The sequence below is a fragment of the Ischnura elegans genome, chromosome 12 (assembly GCF_921293095.1).
Source record: "Ischnura elegans chromosome 12, ioIscEleg1.1, whole genome shotgun sequence".
Taxonomy (NCBI): domain Eukaryota; kingdom Metazoa; phylum Arthropoda; class Insecta; order Odonata; family Coenagrionidae; genus Ischnura; species Ischnura elegans.
This window is the reverse complement of record NC_060257.1, coordinates 32,357,751-32,376,958: the sequence shown is the minus strand read 5'-3', so window position 1 is coordinate 32,376,958 and position 19,208 is coordinate 32,357,751. Positions and strand designations below refer to the sequence as shown.

At 36.8% G+C, this 19,208-nt stretch overlaps 1 protein-coding gene across 4 annotated transcripts in view; it reads left to right on the top strand.

Annotated features, from left to right (window-relative positions):
- Window positions 1–18,613, top strand: part of LOC124168843 (anoctamin-5-like) — a 74,976-nt gene extending 56,363 nt beyond the window's left edge. For all 4 annotated transcript variants that reach the window (XM_046547191.1, XM_046547188.1, XM_046547190.1 and 1 more), the window contains 9 exons: window positions 1,603–1,838; window positions 3,547–3,711; window positions 4,595–4,738; window positions 7,843–8,003; window positions 8,739–8,878; window positions 14,037–14,242; window positions 14,619–14,724; window positions 15,925–16,085; window positions 18,013–18,613. In XM_046547191.1, the coding sequence (XP_046403147.1) occupies window positions 1,603–1,838; window positions 3,547–3,711; window positions 4,595–4,738; window positions 7,843–8,003; window positions 8,739–8,878; window positions 14,037–14,242; window positions 14,619–14,724; window positions 15,925–16,085; window positions 18,013–18,150 (1,457 nt within the window). In that variant the 3' untranslated portion in view covers window positions 18,151–18,613. The remainder of the gene's footprint in view (window positions 1–1,602; window positions 1,839–3,546; window positions 3,712–4,594; window positions 4,739–7,842; window positions 8,004–8,738; window positions 8,879–14,036; window positions 14,243–14,618; window positions 14,725–15,924; window positions 16,086–18,012) is intronic.
- Window positions 18,614–19,208: the final 595 nt, after the last annotated feature.

Genomic DNA, 19,208 nt, shown 5'->3' with positions numbered 1-19,208 from the left:
GATTCAGAAATTAGTCATGGAAACCAAATTTGGGTCTATTTATTGCAATTTCATTTATCATAGTATGCACATATGTACAGGGCTGGGAAGTATTTCAAATGCAAGTATTTTAAAATATGTGCATTTGTAATTTGTATTTGGAATTTCAAATACACAACCTGAATGTATCCTGTTTTTCAAATAGAGATTTTTGGTAATGTTGTCTCAGAGTCTTCCGTGGTGTATAGAATTTATGGATTTCTCCATTTTCTGGGTTATCGCCGCGTTTCGTGGTCAGAGGTGACGACAGTTTTGCCAGGATTCCACCAGGCGTCTTCAGGTTGAAGTGGTGCTTTCGGTGTTTTTGCCACGTATATATAGCTCTCCCTCCTGGCAGCCGCGGTGTTGTTGGCCGGTTACCCTTGCTGCTGCGCCGTGATTGATTAGATTTCTAAACACTCTCTTCCAGGCGTTGGTTATATTGTATCCGTCTTCTCGGGTAGACATCTGAGAAGACGGATACAATATAACCAACGCCTGGAAGAGAGTGTTTAGAAATCCAACCTTTCACGGCGCTGCAGCAAGGGTAACCGGCCAACAACACCGCGGCTGCCAGGAGGGAGAGCTATATATACGTGGCAAAAACACCGAAAGCACCACTTCAACCTGAAGACGCCTGGTGGAATCCTGGCAAAACTGTCGTCACCTCTGACCACAAAACACGGCGATAACCCGGAAAATGGAGAAATCCACAAAGAGATTTTTGGTATTTTGCCATTATATAATAAAAAAATATTTGTATAATACTTTTGAAGTAGCCCTGATAACACTTCTTTGAAATAATGCTCCAGATATAACTTCATTTTTGTTAAAACCATTTTCTTTATGTTTGCAACTATCCATAATGTTCCAAGGCAGGTTGTATTTCTTAAAGATCTCTTAGTTTCTGCTTTTAAAATTCATTGCGGTAATGGAGCGGTATTTTGTATCTCACATGCATTTGGAGCAGTATTTTGTATTTTAAATATTCCTCGGCCTGTATTTCGCCCAGCCCTGCACATGTAATATATGGATGGTATTAATTTTTACTTGCTAAGGAATTTTCACTAACAAAATGAGATTTTATTGATATAGAGGCATAAATGAGTGGCCTAATAGTTGGTGTTTTGTATTTGTTATGGCCATTTAGTGAGGAGGTGATCTTAATATCAACAAAATGTATCAAGGTCTGATCCATATGCATACCTCTTTCAGCCAGTTACTCCCTTTAAATAGCTTTCATTTTGATTTTTAAATCATGTATGTATTGATTTCTGTTTTATTTGATCAAACTACATTAGCCCTTCCTCTGCTGTGAAGTAACTTTTCATCCCCCTGTTGACGAACTTTCTCAATTCCCTTATTTGTATCACTCTTTCATGAATAACGATGAAATTCATTGAACATTTACTGTCTTAGCATAGATGAATTTTTCTATTGATTTCAAATTGATATAAACTTCAGATGAAGTAAATTTTTGCCATGATACGTTCCTCATAAAAAGAAAAAGCTACAACACGTGGTGTAGTGATAGATGTAATGGTTTTTCTGATCCTCTTGTTGTAAAAATGGATTTCCTTTCAGCTACTGGATTTCTGGAGCAGTGGAAGAGGACTCAGGCTCGTCTCTGCTTGAAATGGGGTGGAGAGGCCTTGTTATCTACTGGTGGCAGTGACCGAAATACATGGGAGACAAGACCAGAGTACGAGGCCTCTGCTAAACTGAAATTCGACCATGAAACCAAGAAAAATAAGCTATATTTTCCAACATGGAACAAAGCTCTGAGAATATTTACTGCAGCTTCAGTTGTATTTTTTATGGTAAATTGTAGTATGTAGCAATTATTTTCATTTCATTTAGGTCTGAGCTAATTGAAGTCTGGATATTTTTTAGAAATTGAGTGCTGGATAAAATTTAAATATGTATGTATTAAGTAATGGTATCCCGCCTCCCTGGTATGGTTTTGCCCAAACCCCCCCCCTCCCTTCCTCCGAAGACGTTAGGACGAGTGGGTTTTGCAAACGAGACGACACGTAAGTATTTGTTCTTCCCCAAGTCGGAGGAGTCACTACTTCCGTCTACCACTCCCCTCCTCCGGTCCGGGGTTAGGGAACACCGTTTTCGGGCGGCCAGCGCCATTGGATTTGCACTAAAGCTAGTACAATTGGTGGGGGGCAGAAGAATCGCTAAGTACTGTGACCAAACTCCCACCTTAAATAAATTAGATTCCGGCTCTTTTCCTTTTACCATAAATCACTTTTAATGAACCGTTAACAAAACAACAACAAAAAATAACCCCATAGACATTGAAATACCCTCCAAGAAACACAAAATATACCTTTAAACACGAATATACCCTGACACTCAATAAACCCTTATACACAATATCGATTAAACAATGAAATTCAGAACAATTAAGTAATGCCTTCGAAAACAAAAGAAGTATTTTAGTCTTTAAGGCAATTTAAATAGCAACCCATTGACAATGGTGAGATCAACACTCTTTAGCAATGTCAGCTTTTGTTTGAGAAAGACGAATTATCGTCAATGCAACTTTGAGAAAACAGAGAACAATGAGGGATTGACCCAAAAACACTGGTCCTTCCTCTTCTTCGGACGAGAGATAGAGAGAGAGCACGAAACACTCACTTTTTTGGGGGCACACTATTTTAGCTATGACCAGCTTCACGAGGGGAAAATAGGGAAATTGGGACGTTGTTAGCTTACGCTTCCATTCTGCGGCGGGGATCTGGGCCAGAAGCCACTCGGGCCAACAGCCGGCTGATTGCGTCTGCAAAACGTGTCCAGTGCTTCCTCCAAAGATTCGACCCCTTCAGCACCCAGGAACATGCGTAGCAGAAAACTCAAGGCCCTCTTCAGCCTTTCCCTCTCTTTGGTGCGTTTCCGTCGTAGTGCCTTTTAAATTTCTCTCCTCTGTTGTGCGTCACTCTCGTTCTCCCAGGTGCGTTCCGACTGTACACCTTGTTCTGTCTCACTCGTCTCTCGCCCAGGCTCGGCCTTTTATCGCATCTCATTTACCCATCGTTCCCCCGCACTAACGTCGTCTGCACCTCTCACGTACAGTGACGACGTTAGCTGGGGACTGAGCAAACTACATTTTCGCCTTTCACTTGATCTCCGAGTCAACATGATTTGAAAAATTATACAATTCAAGCGATACAAAATTATATTACACAAAAAATAAAATAAACCACTTAGCAACAAAAAACAAAATAAGGCGTTCCGTCACAGTATTTAGTAATGATTTTCCTAGTGGAATAATAATATTCCTCAAAAACCCCAAATTCCCTTTCCCTCATAAACATGGTCAATCAATCTTTGAAGATCGATGGAAAAATTTGGGTTTACAGTATGGGAATGAACTAGAAATGCTTCATGATTTTTAAAATGTGAAAAGTGTCTTTCATTATTACCCTAATTACCTATATTCTTACAGTGAGTGATTTTTCATGATATTTCTTGCTTGCAGTTGCCAATACTAATATGCTTTCTTTCTCTTGTAATTAGGTAACTGTGGTGGTGGCTGCTCTTATAGGAGTTATCATGTATAAAGTAGCAATAAGCTCCGCTCTGTATTTCACTGATGATGATTACGTGAAGAGCAACTCAAAAAACTTGACTTCCTTGACTGCTGCCATCATCAATTTAATCATCATTCTTTTACTGAAATTGGTGAGGAATATCTAAAGAGTATATTGATTTACCTGTGTCTCACCAGTGAATATCAATGTAAATATTTTAAGGCTGATGCTTCTCTGAGATTTACATTGTATTTTTCTTCAGCATAAAATTGGAAGTGAATCCAGTTGGATGTACGCTTCAGCTTTTTGACTTGTACTAGTCATAGTCAATAACTAGAGTCAATGAAGAATGAGATTGATTTTTGATTTCGAGGTCAAGCAGTGGCATTGAATAAATTTGTACACTTTATTGCCTTCCCCTTTTTTCAAAATTAAGTTTGATGACAGATTTTAACCTGTACATTTTTCAATAATTATTGTATGTTAGAACAAATTTGACTAAATTCTCCCATAGATCTAATGTTCATGACCACATTACCAGGACAAAAAATGGTATTTATTCAATACATAACAAAAACCTACAATTAGTCTGACAATCTGTCAATCAAATTTTACAATAAACTGCCACATGCAGCTTCAGGAACAAGCTTAGGCATGTATCGAAAAGCTATTGAGGAAATGTTAATTCTAAACCTGTTTGACTCATTGGAGAAATACTTTGAACTTGACTGTTTCAGTATGAAGTAATAGACTGTTTTTTATGCTCTTTTCTGAGAACATCTATAGTAGCATGTGTTACTGTTGAGATGGATAAAGAATATTATTATTAATTGTGCAGCATTTTCTCAAAGTATGTAATTTTGTCGGTGAATAGTTTATTTTTTAATGAATCTGATCTTGATCTCAACAACTATATTAGCTGTCATATTGTACCATAGTCTTTGCAGAGGCAAAGACCAGATTCTTAAGTTTCAGAGTTGGGAGCTAAGGTTTAATTTAAATTGAAATCTAATTCTTAACTTCCTTTTTTCCAGGTGTACGATAGGATTGCAATATGGTTGACAAATTTGGAAAATCCCAAGACCCAGTCAGATTATGAAACTAGCTACACCTTCAAAGTTTTTGTATTCGAATTTTTTAATTGTTATTCATCATTATTTTACATAGCATTTTTTAAGGTGAGTAAAGCCTTTAATGTCATTCATCTAAGTACTGAGAGTTAGTCTTCACTTAGTCAGTCTTCACTTATAACTAATACTCATTTTTTACTGGCACGATTTAAAACTACCAATGGTATTTGTTTTTTCCCTTGGATATTTGTAATGAGTGTGTGTTACTGAGTAAAAAATATTATTTCCGAAGAAATTTTTTTTTAGAGTTTAAGATTCATGTTTGTCTTTTTAGTAAATATTTACCTTATTAGTCCAGGCAGAAAAGGCATTTAAGATACCTTTTCATTATTTTGGTACATTTGCTGTTGAATATGATAACTGATTTGACTGGGGGACTTTGCTCTGTAAATTAGAATCACAGATAGTGTATAAGGCCGAGGGTGGTTTTGTGAAATCTATGCAGTGGTTATTATCTTACAGCGCTGAGATTCCCCTAATTATTGTTAAATCTCTGGGGAAGATTCATGCTATGTGCCTGTCGTGTTTTGCCTCAAAATTTTTCGTGGCTGAAATTCTATTGCAATACTCCTACGAGAGCTTTTAAACAAAATTGTTTGTGAGTAGGACAAGCATCGTAGTGCAACAACATAGGCAAAGAGAGGATTGGAACTCTTTCTACTCCATCTTATTGGATGTTGCATTCACGAAAGCATTGATTTAAAATTTCAAATTCAATTTCTTCGATGAATTTGGATCCGAAGTATAAGGTGAAGGGCATTATCCGTAGATATTTGAATCCAAGGTATCCAATCCGACAATCCCTGGTCAGCATCATAACTACAAGTGAATACCTACTTAAATCCGAGAACCATACATATCGTGTAAATTTAGCTGAAAAATGCCGAATAAATTTTTTGTTTTGAAAGTGGAAATTTTGATAACTGTCGAAAGTCCAGGCATACATCTGCAACAACGCACGATAGGATTTTTAAAAAATCCCACAAATTTTTTTTCTTTAGCTCCAATGCTCAAAATAGGGGTGTGTCTCTTACAGTGGCACAGCGAGGGGGGGTTTTGGGGGATAAAAACCCCTCCCAGAGCTCAGAGAAATTTTTAAGTTTAATCCATTTTACTTAATTGGAATGATATTACTAAGAGAATAGTGTAAGGATTAATAAAATATCCCTCACACAGCTGTAAAACTCACCATTTTGAACCATTTATCTTAAAATTCCGCAAGTTATTTATCTGTCACCTACCGCTTATCCTGGTGGGTATTCCATACCCCCACACACCGTGGTATTTGTTGCACCTAAACACCCCCCAGCCTTAATTCCTAGCTGCGCCCCTGGTCTCTTACACTGGTGCGTCTATTACACGTGCTTGTATTGTAATTTGATGTATTTATTTCATGGTGGTGTATCTGAAATTAAATTTAATCCCTGTATTCATGATGGTCAGGAGTGGGGTGCCCACTGGTGAGCCATTTTTTGCCTCTCTTTTCTGGAACTAATTGCCATAACAGTTGTCCATATCATTATTATGAATGTTTCTTTGTTAACTTCTGTTACAATTTTTGTCTCGGAGTCTAGAAATTATGACAAAATATAGCAAAGTATATTTTCATTTTTTTTTTGTCAAATTGACCTATTTTCAGGAAAAATACTTCATTTTTTATGAATATTGGCGCTAAAACAACTATTTTTTAGTCAAGCACTGGTTTTTCATTCAGTACTTAATACAGTGCCTCACACAGGCATCCATGTTGACAGTATGCAACCCACAACACACACAATCAGTTGTGAAGTAAATGACCATGTGAAGGCATGGAAATCTTACCATTCAATTCACGAGATAAGTTTAAGAGATGGGGAAATCACTCAATTACCCATCGCTGGGGCAGAAATCTGAAGGAAAACGAGAATGAGTAAAAATTAGCAAGCACAGTAATGGCGCATGCAATCATTACCCATCTTGGCAATTGTCTGCCATGAATCCTATCGAACTGCCTTAATAGCTCATCTTCATCAAGTCAATTGCTTTAGATATACATACATGAACCCAAACAGGTGAATGTGTCCTGAGTTGCTCGTGACCTCTAGGGATGACTTTATGGGGCACCATGTTATAATACACCATTTTAATAATACATATAATATCCACTTTTAATTCATCAAATCAAATCAACACGTAAATATTAAATACAATAGCCCTAGTTAAGTCCCCATGAAGGAAATCGGGGGTGATAACGCATACTGCAACTTCACAAATTTAGTTAACGCAAATTGCAAACACACTAGGACTGGGAGCGGCAACACATTCTATGATTTAAAAAATCCGATTTATGCAAAGATTGCCAATACAGTTAATAAATACTTCTCGTGAAACATCAGGAGCAATGATGCATACAACTGAACGCCACAATTTTCATTACAATAGTCCCCTTTTGTTCATTTTCACATCATATCTGCCAGAATTGTGGTTCATTATTGTTCAACTCCCATTGTTTTTCTTCCATTGTCACAGATTGTTACAATATTAAGTCATGAAATCAATGAAATATACAAATATGTTCTAGTGAATTATGGCTTCAATGTCAACATTCGTAATCATAATCATTGATATCTATTAACCTGAAAATATCGTCAATTTGAATGAAAAACCATAATAAAAGTATTGCTAATTTTTGAAAATTTGAGGAAAAAATATGATAGAATGAATGTGTAAATCACTGAAGGAATAAAATTAAAATTTTAAAAATAAATATGATTTGTCATTTCCGGGTAATGCTATTTGCTTTTGAGAAAAAATAATCTTTACAATGACGCACTATAATGCAAACATCACCCTTGTGTTATGTCTGATCCCCTCAAAACGAATGTTTCACCGCCGCTTCCGAAACTTTAAGTGCATATTCCACTAAGCTAATATTTGCAGCATGTGCTACTCTATGTTAATCTTTCCTTATATAGTTGTTAATTTACTTAATTATTTGAGCCTTGAAATATAGCTGTGCAAGCCATCCCAAAAATTTCTGGGGTTCACTGTGTGCCCCCAGTGCTCCCATGTGGCATTTACTTGTACCATTTAGCCATTGAAATTATATGTACCACACAAACCCTCTTAGAAATTGCACAATCAGTAAACTTTTAACTTTATATCATATGCAGGGACGTTTTTATACTTATCCTGGGGATCAAGGCATGTCCAACTTACACCTGGCTCAAGATACCTGTGATTCTGGTGGATGTTTGTCTGAACTTTTTATACAGCTGGTGGTGATAATGGTTGGAAAACAGGTTCTAAATGGATTCATGGAAGTTTTTATGCCGTGAGTATTATTTGAGAGTTGAAATAGGTATAAACTTTACTGAAAAATTTTCAAATGATGTTGTTACATGAACAAGTGAATTCTTATGTGGTTAATTGCATACCCATTCAAAAAAAAAGATTGACCTGTAGATTCTCAAATTTTGATAAAAATTTCTTTCCAATGGTATATTATCCTTAAACTGAATGTCTGTACATAGGTTCATGAAAAAAATTAATTTGTGACTGTAACCATTGTCCATGCTGGAATTCCTCTGAGTTTCAGATGAACCTCATTTTAGGATTTTAAATGAGGCATTTCCTACATTTGGTGTGCTAGTAATTAATGGTGTTCAAATTAAATGACATAATTTATTTTGGGTAAGAATATATATTTTTTATGGTATGGAAACTTTCTCTTTATCAATTATTATGTATGTAGTTACTAATAACAATTAGTTGTATAATTTTACGTTATTACTTGCCACTATCAAAAGATATTTCCGAAATATTAAATTCTTGTTACATATTATGCATTTTATTCACATGCCGTATTTTTGGTATGATTTTTGATTTGAAGGGGATAGTGGGATTGAAAACTATGTTAATAAATCACACTTTCTGAATTTTTTTTGTTGTTCCTATGCACTGTTAAATGTATTCAGTCATATTCTTTTCTTTGATTACTTAGGGTATCATATGCATTGAATATCTTGTAGTTTAATTTTGTGATTCTAATATTATTCTTTTTTAACAGACGGATCAGTAACTGGTGGAGTAGTCGCAAAAATAGAACTGCATCTGAAGTCAGCAATGAAAACAGAAGTCGCTGGGAAGCAGATTTTCATCTGCATCGGTCAGATAATCTTTCATTGTTTCAAGAAATGATGGAGATAGGTAATTATTTCAGTAGACTATTCTTTTGCTTGTAAATTTCAAAATTGCATATTTTATTTGTTGCTGAACTTTGTTATGGAGGATCAGGTATAGCTTGTGTTAGCTAGCGCTGGCTTCCAATCCTTCGATGAGGGTGAAATTCACATTATGTAATGCCAAGGAAAAAAAAATTGCCCTTGAACCAGAATTTAGCCATGGACCTTTGTCTTTCTGATAAATTTCCTTAAGAGTTCAGGAAGCTGTATAGCATAGAGGTCTGTGCTGTGGCCCAGAATTCCAAAGGTCCTTGGTTTGATTCTCAATTCAGGGGATTTTTTCCTCTGGATTAATCTGAATTTCACCACCATTTATGATGAATGTTGTAAATAGTTACTGGGGGGACGATGGTTTTAGATTCAGGAGGAGTGGTAAATGAACACGACCACACGTGTTGAATAACATGGCGAAACTGCAATTTATTAAAAGAACAAACTTCCGGTGAAGAACAAAAAAACAAATGAATACAGTAATACGATAGTTGGGAGATTACCAGCCATATTCAAACAAAAACAATCACAACACTCTCCCTTAATCTACCAACTTTACATTGCATTTTTACAATTAACCATACCCAGAGGAATAATGCACTTGCGGTGTGCAGTCACATTAAGTGCCTTAGTAAACACATCGGCAATCATTTTTTCAGATTCCATGTAATTGAGGACAACCTTCTTATGCTTAACAAGTTCCCTGATGTGATGAAACTTCACTTCTATATGCTGAGTGCGAGCATGCAATCCATTGTCAGAGGCTAATTTTAGTGCACTCTGGTTATCATTCCATAAAAGAATTGGCCCCTTCCTACCACATAACTCAGAGAGTAACCCCTTCAAGTAAGTGGCCTTCCTACCTGCAGAGTCAATGGCAATATACTCTGCCTCGGTTGAAGACAAGGCAGTTACACTTTGTTTTTTACTCTCCCAGCAGATTGGTCCACCAGCAGACACAAAAACATACCCAGTCACTGATTTTCTGTTGACGTCATTAGCAAATGACGCATCAACAAAACCACAAATATCCGGATTATTCTCAGTCCTTCGGAATTCTATTCCTGCATCAATTGTTCCTTTTAAATACCTTAACACTCTTTTCACACACTGCCAGTGTTCATTTCCATAGCAGTTGTTGAACTGGCTGAGGTAATTGGTAGCATAGGATATATCAGGCCTGGTACACACTGATAAATACAGTAAACTTCCAATCACTTGTTGGTAAGGTACACTATCACACGTTATCGATTCACCCTTGGTCAGTCGAGTGCCAGGAACCATAGGGGTTGACACAGATTTACATTCTGCCATCCCCACCTTACTCAGCAAGTTCAAAATTACCTGTTTTTTTGGTTCAACTTTACTTTACCATTACCCATTTCTACCCTCATTCCCAGGCAATCCACGACTGATCCTAAGTCTTTTACCTTAAAACAAGAGTGGAGCTTTTGTTTCAGTTTCTCAGCTTGAACTTCATCATTAAAGAATACAAAAAAGTCATCAACATAAACACATATTATAACCATGGATGCACCATCTCTCCAAAAATAAACACAAGGCTCATGTTGAGATTTCTTAAAACCAACACTTAATACGACTTCATCCATTCTCTCATACCAGGAACGCGAAGCCTGTTTCAGGCCATAAATGGCCTTCTTTAACTTATACACTTTACTTGCATCTGAAACAAAACCTTCCGGTTGGTACATGAAAATGTCTTCACTTAGTGAACCATTCAAAAAGGCTGTGGAAACATCCAAGTGATGTACATGCAAACCATGAGCAACAGCAATTGAAAAACACAATCGTAAGGTATCATGTCTCACCACAGGAGCAAAAGTGTCAAGATAATCAATACCATAACGCTGAGAGAAACCCTTAGCTACCAGGCGAGCCTTATACTTGTCCACTTCTCCCTCCCCATTCCGCTTCAATTTAAAAACCCATTTGCATTGCACTATATTTCCACCCTTAGGTCTGTCTACAAGATCCCACACATCGTTTTCCTGAAAAGAACTGATCTCTCTTTCCATAGCTTCTTTCCAATGAATTTTATCAGTACCATTTAATGCCTCGGTAACTGATGTAGGTTCTACCTTTTCATCACATGCTAAATATAACTCAAAACCAGGAAATTCCTTCCTTTGCCTTTCCCTCATAGGATACCTCCTTTCACCTTCATCGACATTATTTCCAGGATTTATTTGCACCTCATTTGCATCCGCAAAAGACAGATTTTCAATATCATTCTCTGCTCCATGAATGTGATTGACATTGGCATTTGTTTCACTCTGACAATGAACATCATCACTGACATTACACACTGAAGTAAATGGCAAATCATCATCTAAGTTTACAGGCACAGGCATACTGAAAGAACCCTTCTTCCCTTTACCAATAGCCTTAATTGCAGTGAAACTATTTTCAATGAATTTAACATCACGAGCAACAAGAATTTCTCTCGGGTTTTCAGGATTAAGCAAACGATACCCCTTGGAAGCTGAAGAGTAACCCACAAAGACCATTTTCTTGCTCCTAGGATTTAGTTTATCCCCCCTTATTTCCTCAGGGATTAGAGCATATGCATCAGAACCAAACACCCTGAGCTGATCATAGCTGACTTTCTTACCTGACCACAGGACCTCAGGGACATTGTCAGGGACACTCCTGTGGGGGCTTCTGTTTAATAAGTACACAGCAGTGTTAGCTGCTTCTGCCCACATCTCCTTAGGACTTCCTGCGTGAAAGAGCATGCATCGCACTTTCTCCAGAATGGTGCGATTCAGTCTCTCTGCTACACCATTTTGCTGTGGAGTATACCTTACAGTTCTCTGATGTGTGATTCCTCTGCTTTTAAAGAAATTCTGTAACTCATCACTCAAGAACTCAGTTCCATTATCAGACCTGAAAATTTTCAACCTTTTACCAGTTACATTTTCAGCCATATTTACAAAATCAATCACTCTCTGCTTGGTTTCAGACTTGCTCTTTAAGAAATAAACAGTCGTTCTGCGAGAGAAATCATCTATCAAAGTAAGAATGTACCTTGACCCACTCCATGACTTTACATTAGAACCAAAATCACACAGATCAGAGTGAACAAGACCTAGTACCTCATCTGCCCTAGTACCTCCTTCCTTAGGAAAAGGATTTCTGTGCTGTTTTCCAAGAACACAAGCATTACAATCATCAGCAGGTTCATACTTGAAATCAATGCAATCACTTAATTTATCCCGCAACAATATCATATTTTGCATACCCAAATGACCCATTCTTTGATGCCACAATTCATAATCATTAATATTGCACACAAATGCCTGCTTTGATTTAACATCCAAACGGTATAACCCATTACTCGTTCTACTTGCAGTAGCTAGTTCTGTACCATTACAGACAAAGTCATCATCATACATTTTACAACCCTTTTTATCATAAACAACAGTGATCCCTTTGTCGGCAACTTGACTTACAGAAATCAAATTTTCTTTCAATCCAGGAACATGCACAACATGTTTAAGTTCACAAATGTGATCACTTACATTTAGGTTCACAGATCCAACACCTCTGCTTTTAAGCTTACCGTTATTTCCGACAGTAATCTCAATATGACTGTCAACGTCACGACAATAATCATGCATACGGTCTTCATGGGGTGACATATGCACGGATGCTCCGGAATCTACAAACCAATCTGAGTCACACGATGCAGCCGACAGGGCACACAGAAGACTTCTCAGCGGTTTCCTATTTTCTCCTTTCTTCTCTCCCTTAACCTCGGCTCTGTTCTCGTTCGGATCCCTCTTCTTCTGCGACTGCGGGCATTGTGTTTTAAGATGCCCCTTTTCACCACAGTTCCAGCACTTCCACGCCTTCACAACTGATGAACTCCCAGCCTTGGTCGAAGAGTTGTACTTCTTGCCCTTGGAATACAGGGCAGTGGTTTCGGGAACACTCGCATTTTGACCGGCACTCACGCTCTTCCGGTAGCTTTCGTCTAGCAAAATCGTCTTCACACGATCCAAATTTAAGACATTCTCCCCACTCGTGATGGCCATGACAAGATTGTCATACGAATTTGGCAGCCCCTGAAGCAACATTGCTGCAACAAAGTTTTCCGCCATCGGCTCACCGATACCCTCGAGCTTGTGTGCCAACATTATCACCTCGCTGATATAAGTGTCCATGGTTTCAAACTTTTCGAGCCTCATTTGGCACATAGAACGAAGCAGGGATACATACCGCCACTTGCCTTTATCCTCATATGCCTTGGATAAAGCATTCCAGGCATCCTTTGCCGTTTTAGCTGGCCTTACATGGGGATATACCACAGGCTGCACCATAAGGCAAATGTCTGCTAAAGCTATCTCGTCCCTACGTTCTTTACCTTCGCCATTATCACTTCCCTGGACACAACTCCACAATCCATTACGACGTAAATAGTTTGTCATCGCGAACGACCAGTCATAATAGTTTTCCCGCCCAACGAGTTTTTCGAAACCATACGCCTGCGAAGTGACCTGAGATTCTTGCATCTTTGCTACCACACGGTTTACCACAAAAATAAAGAAATCTGAATTCAGCAGCGCAGTGGAAAGTGCGATGGGCCCATAACCTGTTGTAAATAGTTACTGGGGGGACGATGGTTTTAGATTCAGGAGGAGTGGTAAATGAACACGACCACACGTGTTGAATAACATGGCGAAACTGCAATTTATTAAAAGAACAAACTTCCGGTGAAGAACAAAAAAACAAATGAATACAGTAATACGATAGTTGGGAGATTACCAGCCATATTCAAACAAAAACAATCACAACAATGAAGGCCTAAAATATACCACTCTCTTGGGGTGGGTTCAAGATATGACTGTGTTCTGAATTTATACTGAGGTTGACTGCTCATAAAAATGGTCTAAATGCATTGCAATATTTGGTGTCTCTGATTTTGTACTGTATCCAAAGAGAATGTTTTTGTAATGAAATATTCTGGAAAAACTAATCTTGATCTTAGTTGGTAGTTGCGAAAATAAAATTTTTGACGCCTCACACTTACTTAATAATTGATGATAACTTTACTAAACTAGTAAGTCTTCCTTATCATTTGTAAAAATGACATCTCTTTCTCTCTACAGTACTGCAGTATGGATTTGTGACTCTCTTTGTCGCTGCATTCCCATTGGCTCCTCTTTGTGCTCTCATCAATAATGCTGCTGAAATCCGTTTAGATGCTGACAAGCTGGTCACTCAATATAGACGACCTTTACCTCGTAGAACAAATACGATTGGGCCTTGGTTTACTATCCAGCAGACTATCACATACTTGGCTGTTGCAGTAAATGTGAGTGTGATGTATCCAATTTTCATTAATCTGTCTAAAATATTAGTCATACAAATTTGGCCTCTTTCTTGGCACTTTCTACCTTGAGAAGTAGGTACTAAATAGGTACAATGAGCTTCCTCAAGTACTTGTGGTAATGCAAACACTCCTTTGTCATAAAGCATGTATATCTTGTCTGAAGACCTGGATAGTGTAACAAGAATATGGAATGTTTGTAGCATAAAATTTTGATAACTTTCTTGTTTTATAACTGGGACATGCAATACATTATATGTAACCTACTGTAATGTTTGACCGTTTGAAAAAAAATTTATTTCTTCCTTAATCAGGGAACAATTTGCCTTTTTGCATAATTATATCTGCATTTTTCTTTCAGGCATTCATAATTGCATTCACTTCAGAGTTCATTCCCCGCCTTATTTATATTATGACAGTGTCTGAGAACCGCAGTTTGGCAGGATATGTCAATTTCACTCTTTCAGGTATGTATCCTACAGGCTTTGGCAGGATATGTTTTATGTATGTATTTCCAAATACATCACATTTATCGCAAAACCAATCGCTTAATCCGTGGCGTAGCCAGGAGGGGGAGTCCAGGGGGTTTCGGAGCCCCCAAAAATATAAAAACACAATTATTTTCCTCCATGAAAGAAAACAAAATATAGAAAAATCATAAATTTACAAAATATTTCTTTAAAAAATGAAGTTGATCTTGAAAAGTGTTAAAATTAGTTTAAAACCCTTTACTTATTGTTAATACACTGTTTTTTTAAAAAATTTTACCCCCTGGTTTTGGACCCCCCCCCCCCCCATCCGAACGAAATTCCTGGCTAAGCCACTGCTTTTGGTCTTTACGTACGCTAACATAATAGAGGCCCTTTATTGCCACTGAGTGCTGCCTACTCTCAATAATGTATTTATATTATTTTTTTTGTATTCTCCACTCTGCTTTTTTATGATAAACTCAAAGTTTACGAATAATACTCCTTTATTTCTGTGCTCAATGAGAATACGTTTAACCCTTAGTTACACGCTAAGCAAGGATTTTGCTGCATTTTTTGAAAATTCGAAATAGCGCGCTTACTGCATATAGATCACTGGTGTAGCACACTTTTGTATACTATTTCTGTACATGATCCCCGAACAAGAACATTTTTGCCTGCAATTCCTTAATAAAAATTATTCAAAGTATTTATTAAAAAATTTGCATACTATAGTGCTTTATTTTTGTTTAAAAATGAAAGAGAAAAATATTTAAAGTGCTTTCAATTTCTAGAAGTTATACAAATACATTAAAATGCCCTAAAATTTTAATGTATATTTGCAAAAATTTTACGAAAAAATGCCGCAAGCGTGCACTGGTGCTATCCTCGTTGGCCCATATAGCTAAGGGTTAAATAAATAGTCGAGTGGAACAGGGGTAAGGTAATTAGAAGTTGTATCTAACCCTTAGGATAACCTATTCACACATTGGTTAAACTCTTTGCCTAATATTAAATTGGTTTTAGCTTGCTGACATGCTAAATTATGCACATTGTATGGTGTGTTGCGTGTACACAGGGAAAAAAAGGCAGAATGACATGAATGCTGTGAATAAATAAAGTCAAAAGACAGTTTTTTTCAAAAACTGTCCTAAAATTTTATTTTTTTACATTAAATACTCTATTTTCATTTCATTTCAGTGTATGCCAAATCGGATTCTAGTGGCTGGAACATGTCAACTGGTGAAACATGCAGATACAAAGGATTTCGTGAGCCTCCTGATAGTGATCATCCGTATGCCTTGACTGCCACTCACTGGCACGTGCTGACTGCTCAATTAGCATTTGTCATTGTCTTTGAGGTATGATAATAACCTTCCTTTTAACTTTTACAAATTTTCATCTATTTGTAAGATAAATTTTTGCCTGTATTTTTTATTTTTATCTGGCCCAGTTTTGGGTAGTTCCTCCCAGACTTAGCTACTAGGGTGTGTTACCACACATTAAGGGTAGAAGGGCCAGTTCATTTCCTTAGACCACCTGAGGATTTTTGTTCGGGGATGTACAAAGGCATCACCTGAGATGATCATTAACTGTTTATTTTATCGTGTTTTCTGACATGCAATTTTGTGTTTGTTTGTCCTTCTGGACAAAATCTTGCAACTCGAATATTGACCCCTTCCTGATTAGCTTGAGCTCTGTAGTTTTCAGGACAACTCAGAACCGGATGGCAATGAAACTTTATTGCACTTTTGCATCTTATGTAATATATATTCAGAAATAAAAATTAAATATGGGGATAAGTTCCAGAAATGGCCACCACAAATCAATGGAGGTGCTGCAATCATGTAATGAAGTTAATTATGTATGATTATGCTTTGAACTTCTGGATATGCATGTCATAGCTTCAATTTAAATAATATATATGTTTTGATCCCAGCTAGCACATTATAAGTCATTGAGATAAGGTGAAAGGAAGAAATAAGGAAGCCGCTTCTCAAGTAAGCTTGTTATGGGTTTCTTACGGCCAGGGCGACAAACATCCAGACTAATGGCAAAATGGATGCCAAACTTTCAGCACTTCCGTAGATGCTGTTATTATCCCATCGTTACAGAGTGTTAATTAAGGCCTTTATGCATTAAAACAATGTTTTTATTATTGGCGCTTCTATATTATGAGGAGAAATAACATCATACCGCCATAATTTGAAAATCAATCACATTTATGAACTGATAGCTTAACGAAGGTCGTAAGAAAAACACAATTTCACAAGAATACCAACGTAGAATAATATAAAAATGCCGGAAGGAACATCTAAAATACGTATTGTAGTCGTCGGGTTATCAAACCATAATTTAAAATTCATAAATGTTAAAATGTATGGACCTTGAATAAATTCAGTTTTTCATGCACATGCCAAACAAGTTTTTTTACATAATTGGATATTTAATTAGTAACTACGCCACCTTCTCTCAACAACTGCCGTGGTGTAGTGGTTAGCGAATTATACTTCGGTGCCGAGGGTCGCACGTTCGAATCCATCCTGACGTAATTTTTTTTTCTTTCCGCCGCATGGATAGAGTACTTGTACTATGCTTTATATCTTCACTAGCCGGTTGCTTACAGTTATTAATTTTTTTCTATTTACGGGAAAATCTGTTATCAGTTGTTCAGCCCTTCTAGAAATTCGCTAAATTTCCCCAATAGCCTTTAAATTCATGTCAAGATGAGCCGCGTAGCATGTGTAGTACGCTGTTCAGCCGCCTTTGGCGCTCCAACAGAAGTGACTTACATTGCCTGAGGATATTTGACGGCATTCCTTACCTAAACGCCCCTAACGTCTTACCCTTGCCTTATATAAGTCCCTTAGCTTACGATAAGCTGCTTATCAATTTTTTCCGTAAGAAAACCATAAGAAACGGTTAACTCACTTACTTTGTGCTATCTGGGGATGCTGAGGATGCTTTAGTTTTATTACTATCATTACCATTTACTTAGTTGAAGGCAATAAATTCACTGAAGTTAACCAACTTACAATAGTTAACAAACTGTTGACTAATTGAACTTAGTTGACTGACTTAACTAACCAATGGACTATCATATTTGAGATTTGCATTTATCTTTTTGAGTTAATGCTATAATTTTTATGATTTTTTTACCTTTTTCATAAGTATGTAGAAATTCATGGTTGCAGTGGTGTCTTCTTGTATTTTCTTCATAGAATTAGATTTGTAATTGTTACTCACTGGTGGTGGATTTAATAGTAATGCATGAATAAATTGTTGCAGCATTTGGTACTTGGTCTCTCTGGGCTCCTGGCATACTGCATTCCAGATGTGCCACGATCCGTTCGAGAGCAGGCTCATGAAGAACGGGAGAAAGCACGTGCCATTCGTCGTCCTCCTAGACCAAATTCACCGGTCTAATTCAACATTCTTCCATGCCAATACTGTGCTCATTTATTGTGATATGTGATGATATTTTTTCTTACTTAATACTCCAGTGTGATGAGAGGAAAGACATGAAGTTGTTGATAGGAAATATTCATCTATGATTCTGACTTCTTGATGAAAATTTTGTGAAACGCAAGTGTGATTTTATAATTTAACTCTTGAAGCTGTTGCCTGCATCAAGGTTATTCTGATAACATTGTGTTGTCATCCAGTTGTGTCATTTTGATGCGTATAATGAGAGGAACAGCATGCAGTTTATAATTTAAGGTATCAAATTCTTTTCAAAGATGTTGACTTCACGGTGAAAATTTGTGAATCCCAACTGTGGTTATTATCGAGTAAACATCCAATATATTTCTTCCTTGGTGGGTATTCTGATGTCATCCAGTCGTGTAATTGTTATTTAATATTTCATGATTATAATATTAATTTTTTACATGAGCAATCTTCTTATTTAAAATTATTTTTACCTGAATATTGACTAAAAGAGCATTATGTTTTCATAATCGAGGCCTGCCATGGCTGGGCAAAGATTTAGTGAGTGAAATTAATTATTATAATGGAATTATAGTAATTACTACATGTCATTTTGATGGGTAGTAATTATTGTAAATATTTCTTTGTATATGTTAAAATTTATTGATAACCTTTTCCTTTATTTATCAATGCAACTGAGTAATTTTTTTACTAATCATATGATAATATCCCTATCCATAATCATCCCTATAGAGATTTTACAATAAAAAATTTAAAATGAACACAGTCATGTCGCTCCTGCTTTCGCTGCCCTGGCGTACCATATGCCACTTGGTATGGCAGATGTACTGCTTATTTCTATTCAAAATGTAATCCAGAATGTTAAATGCATAAATGTGCTGACTAAAACATCAAAATGGTCAGGCAGGATGATCACAGCCCAATTTTTTTTTTAAATGTATAATTTTATGATTTAATAGTTTTTATACTTAAATATCTAAAATTGTACATTTCCATCTGTCATTAGGAACAAAATTGAAATTTTAGGCTCCTAA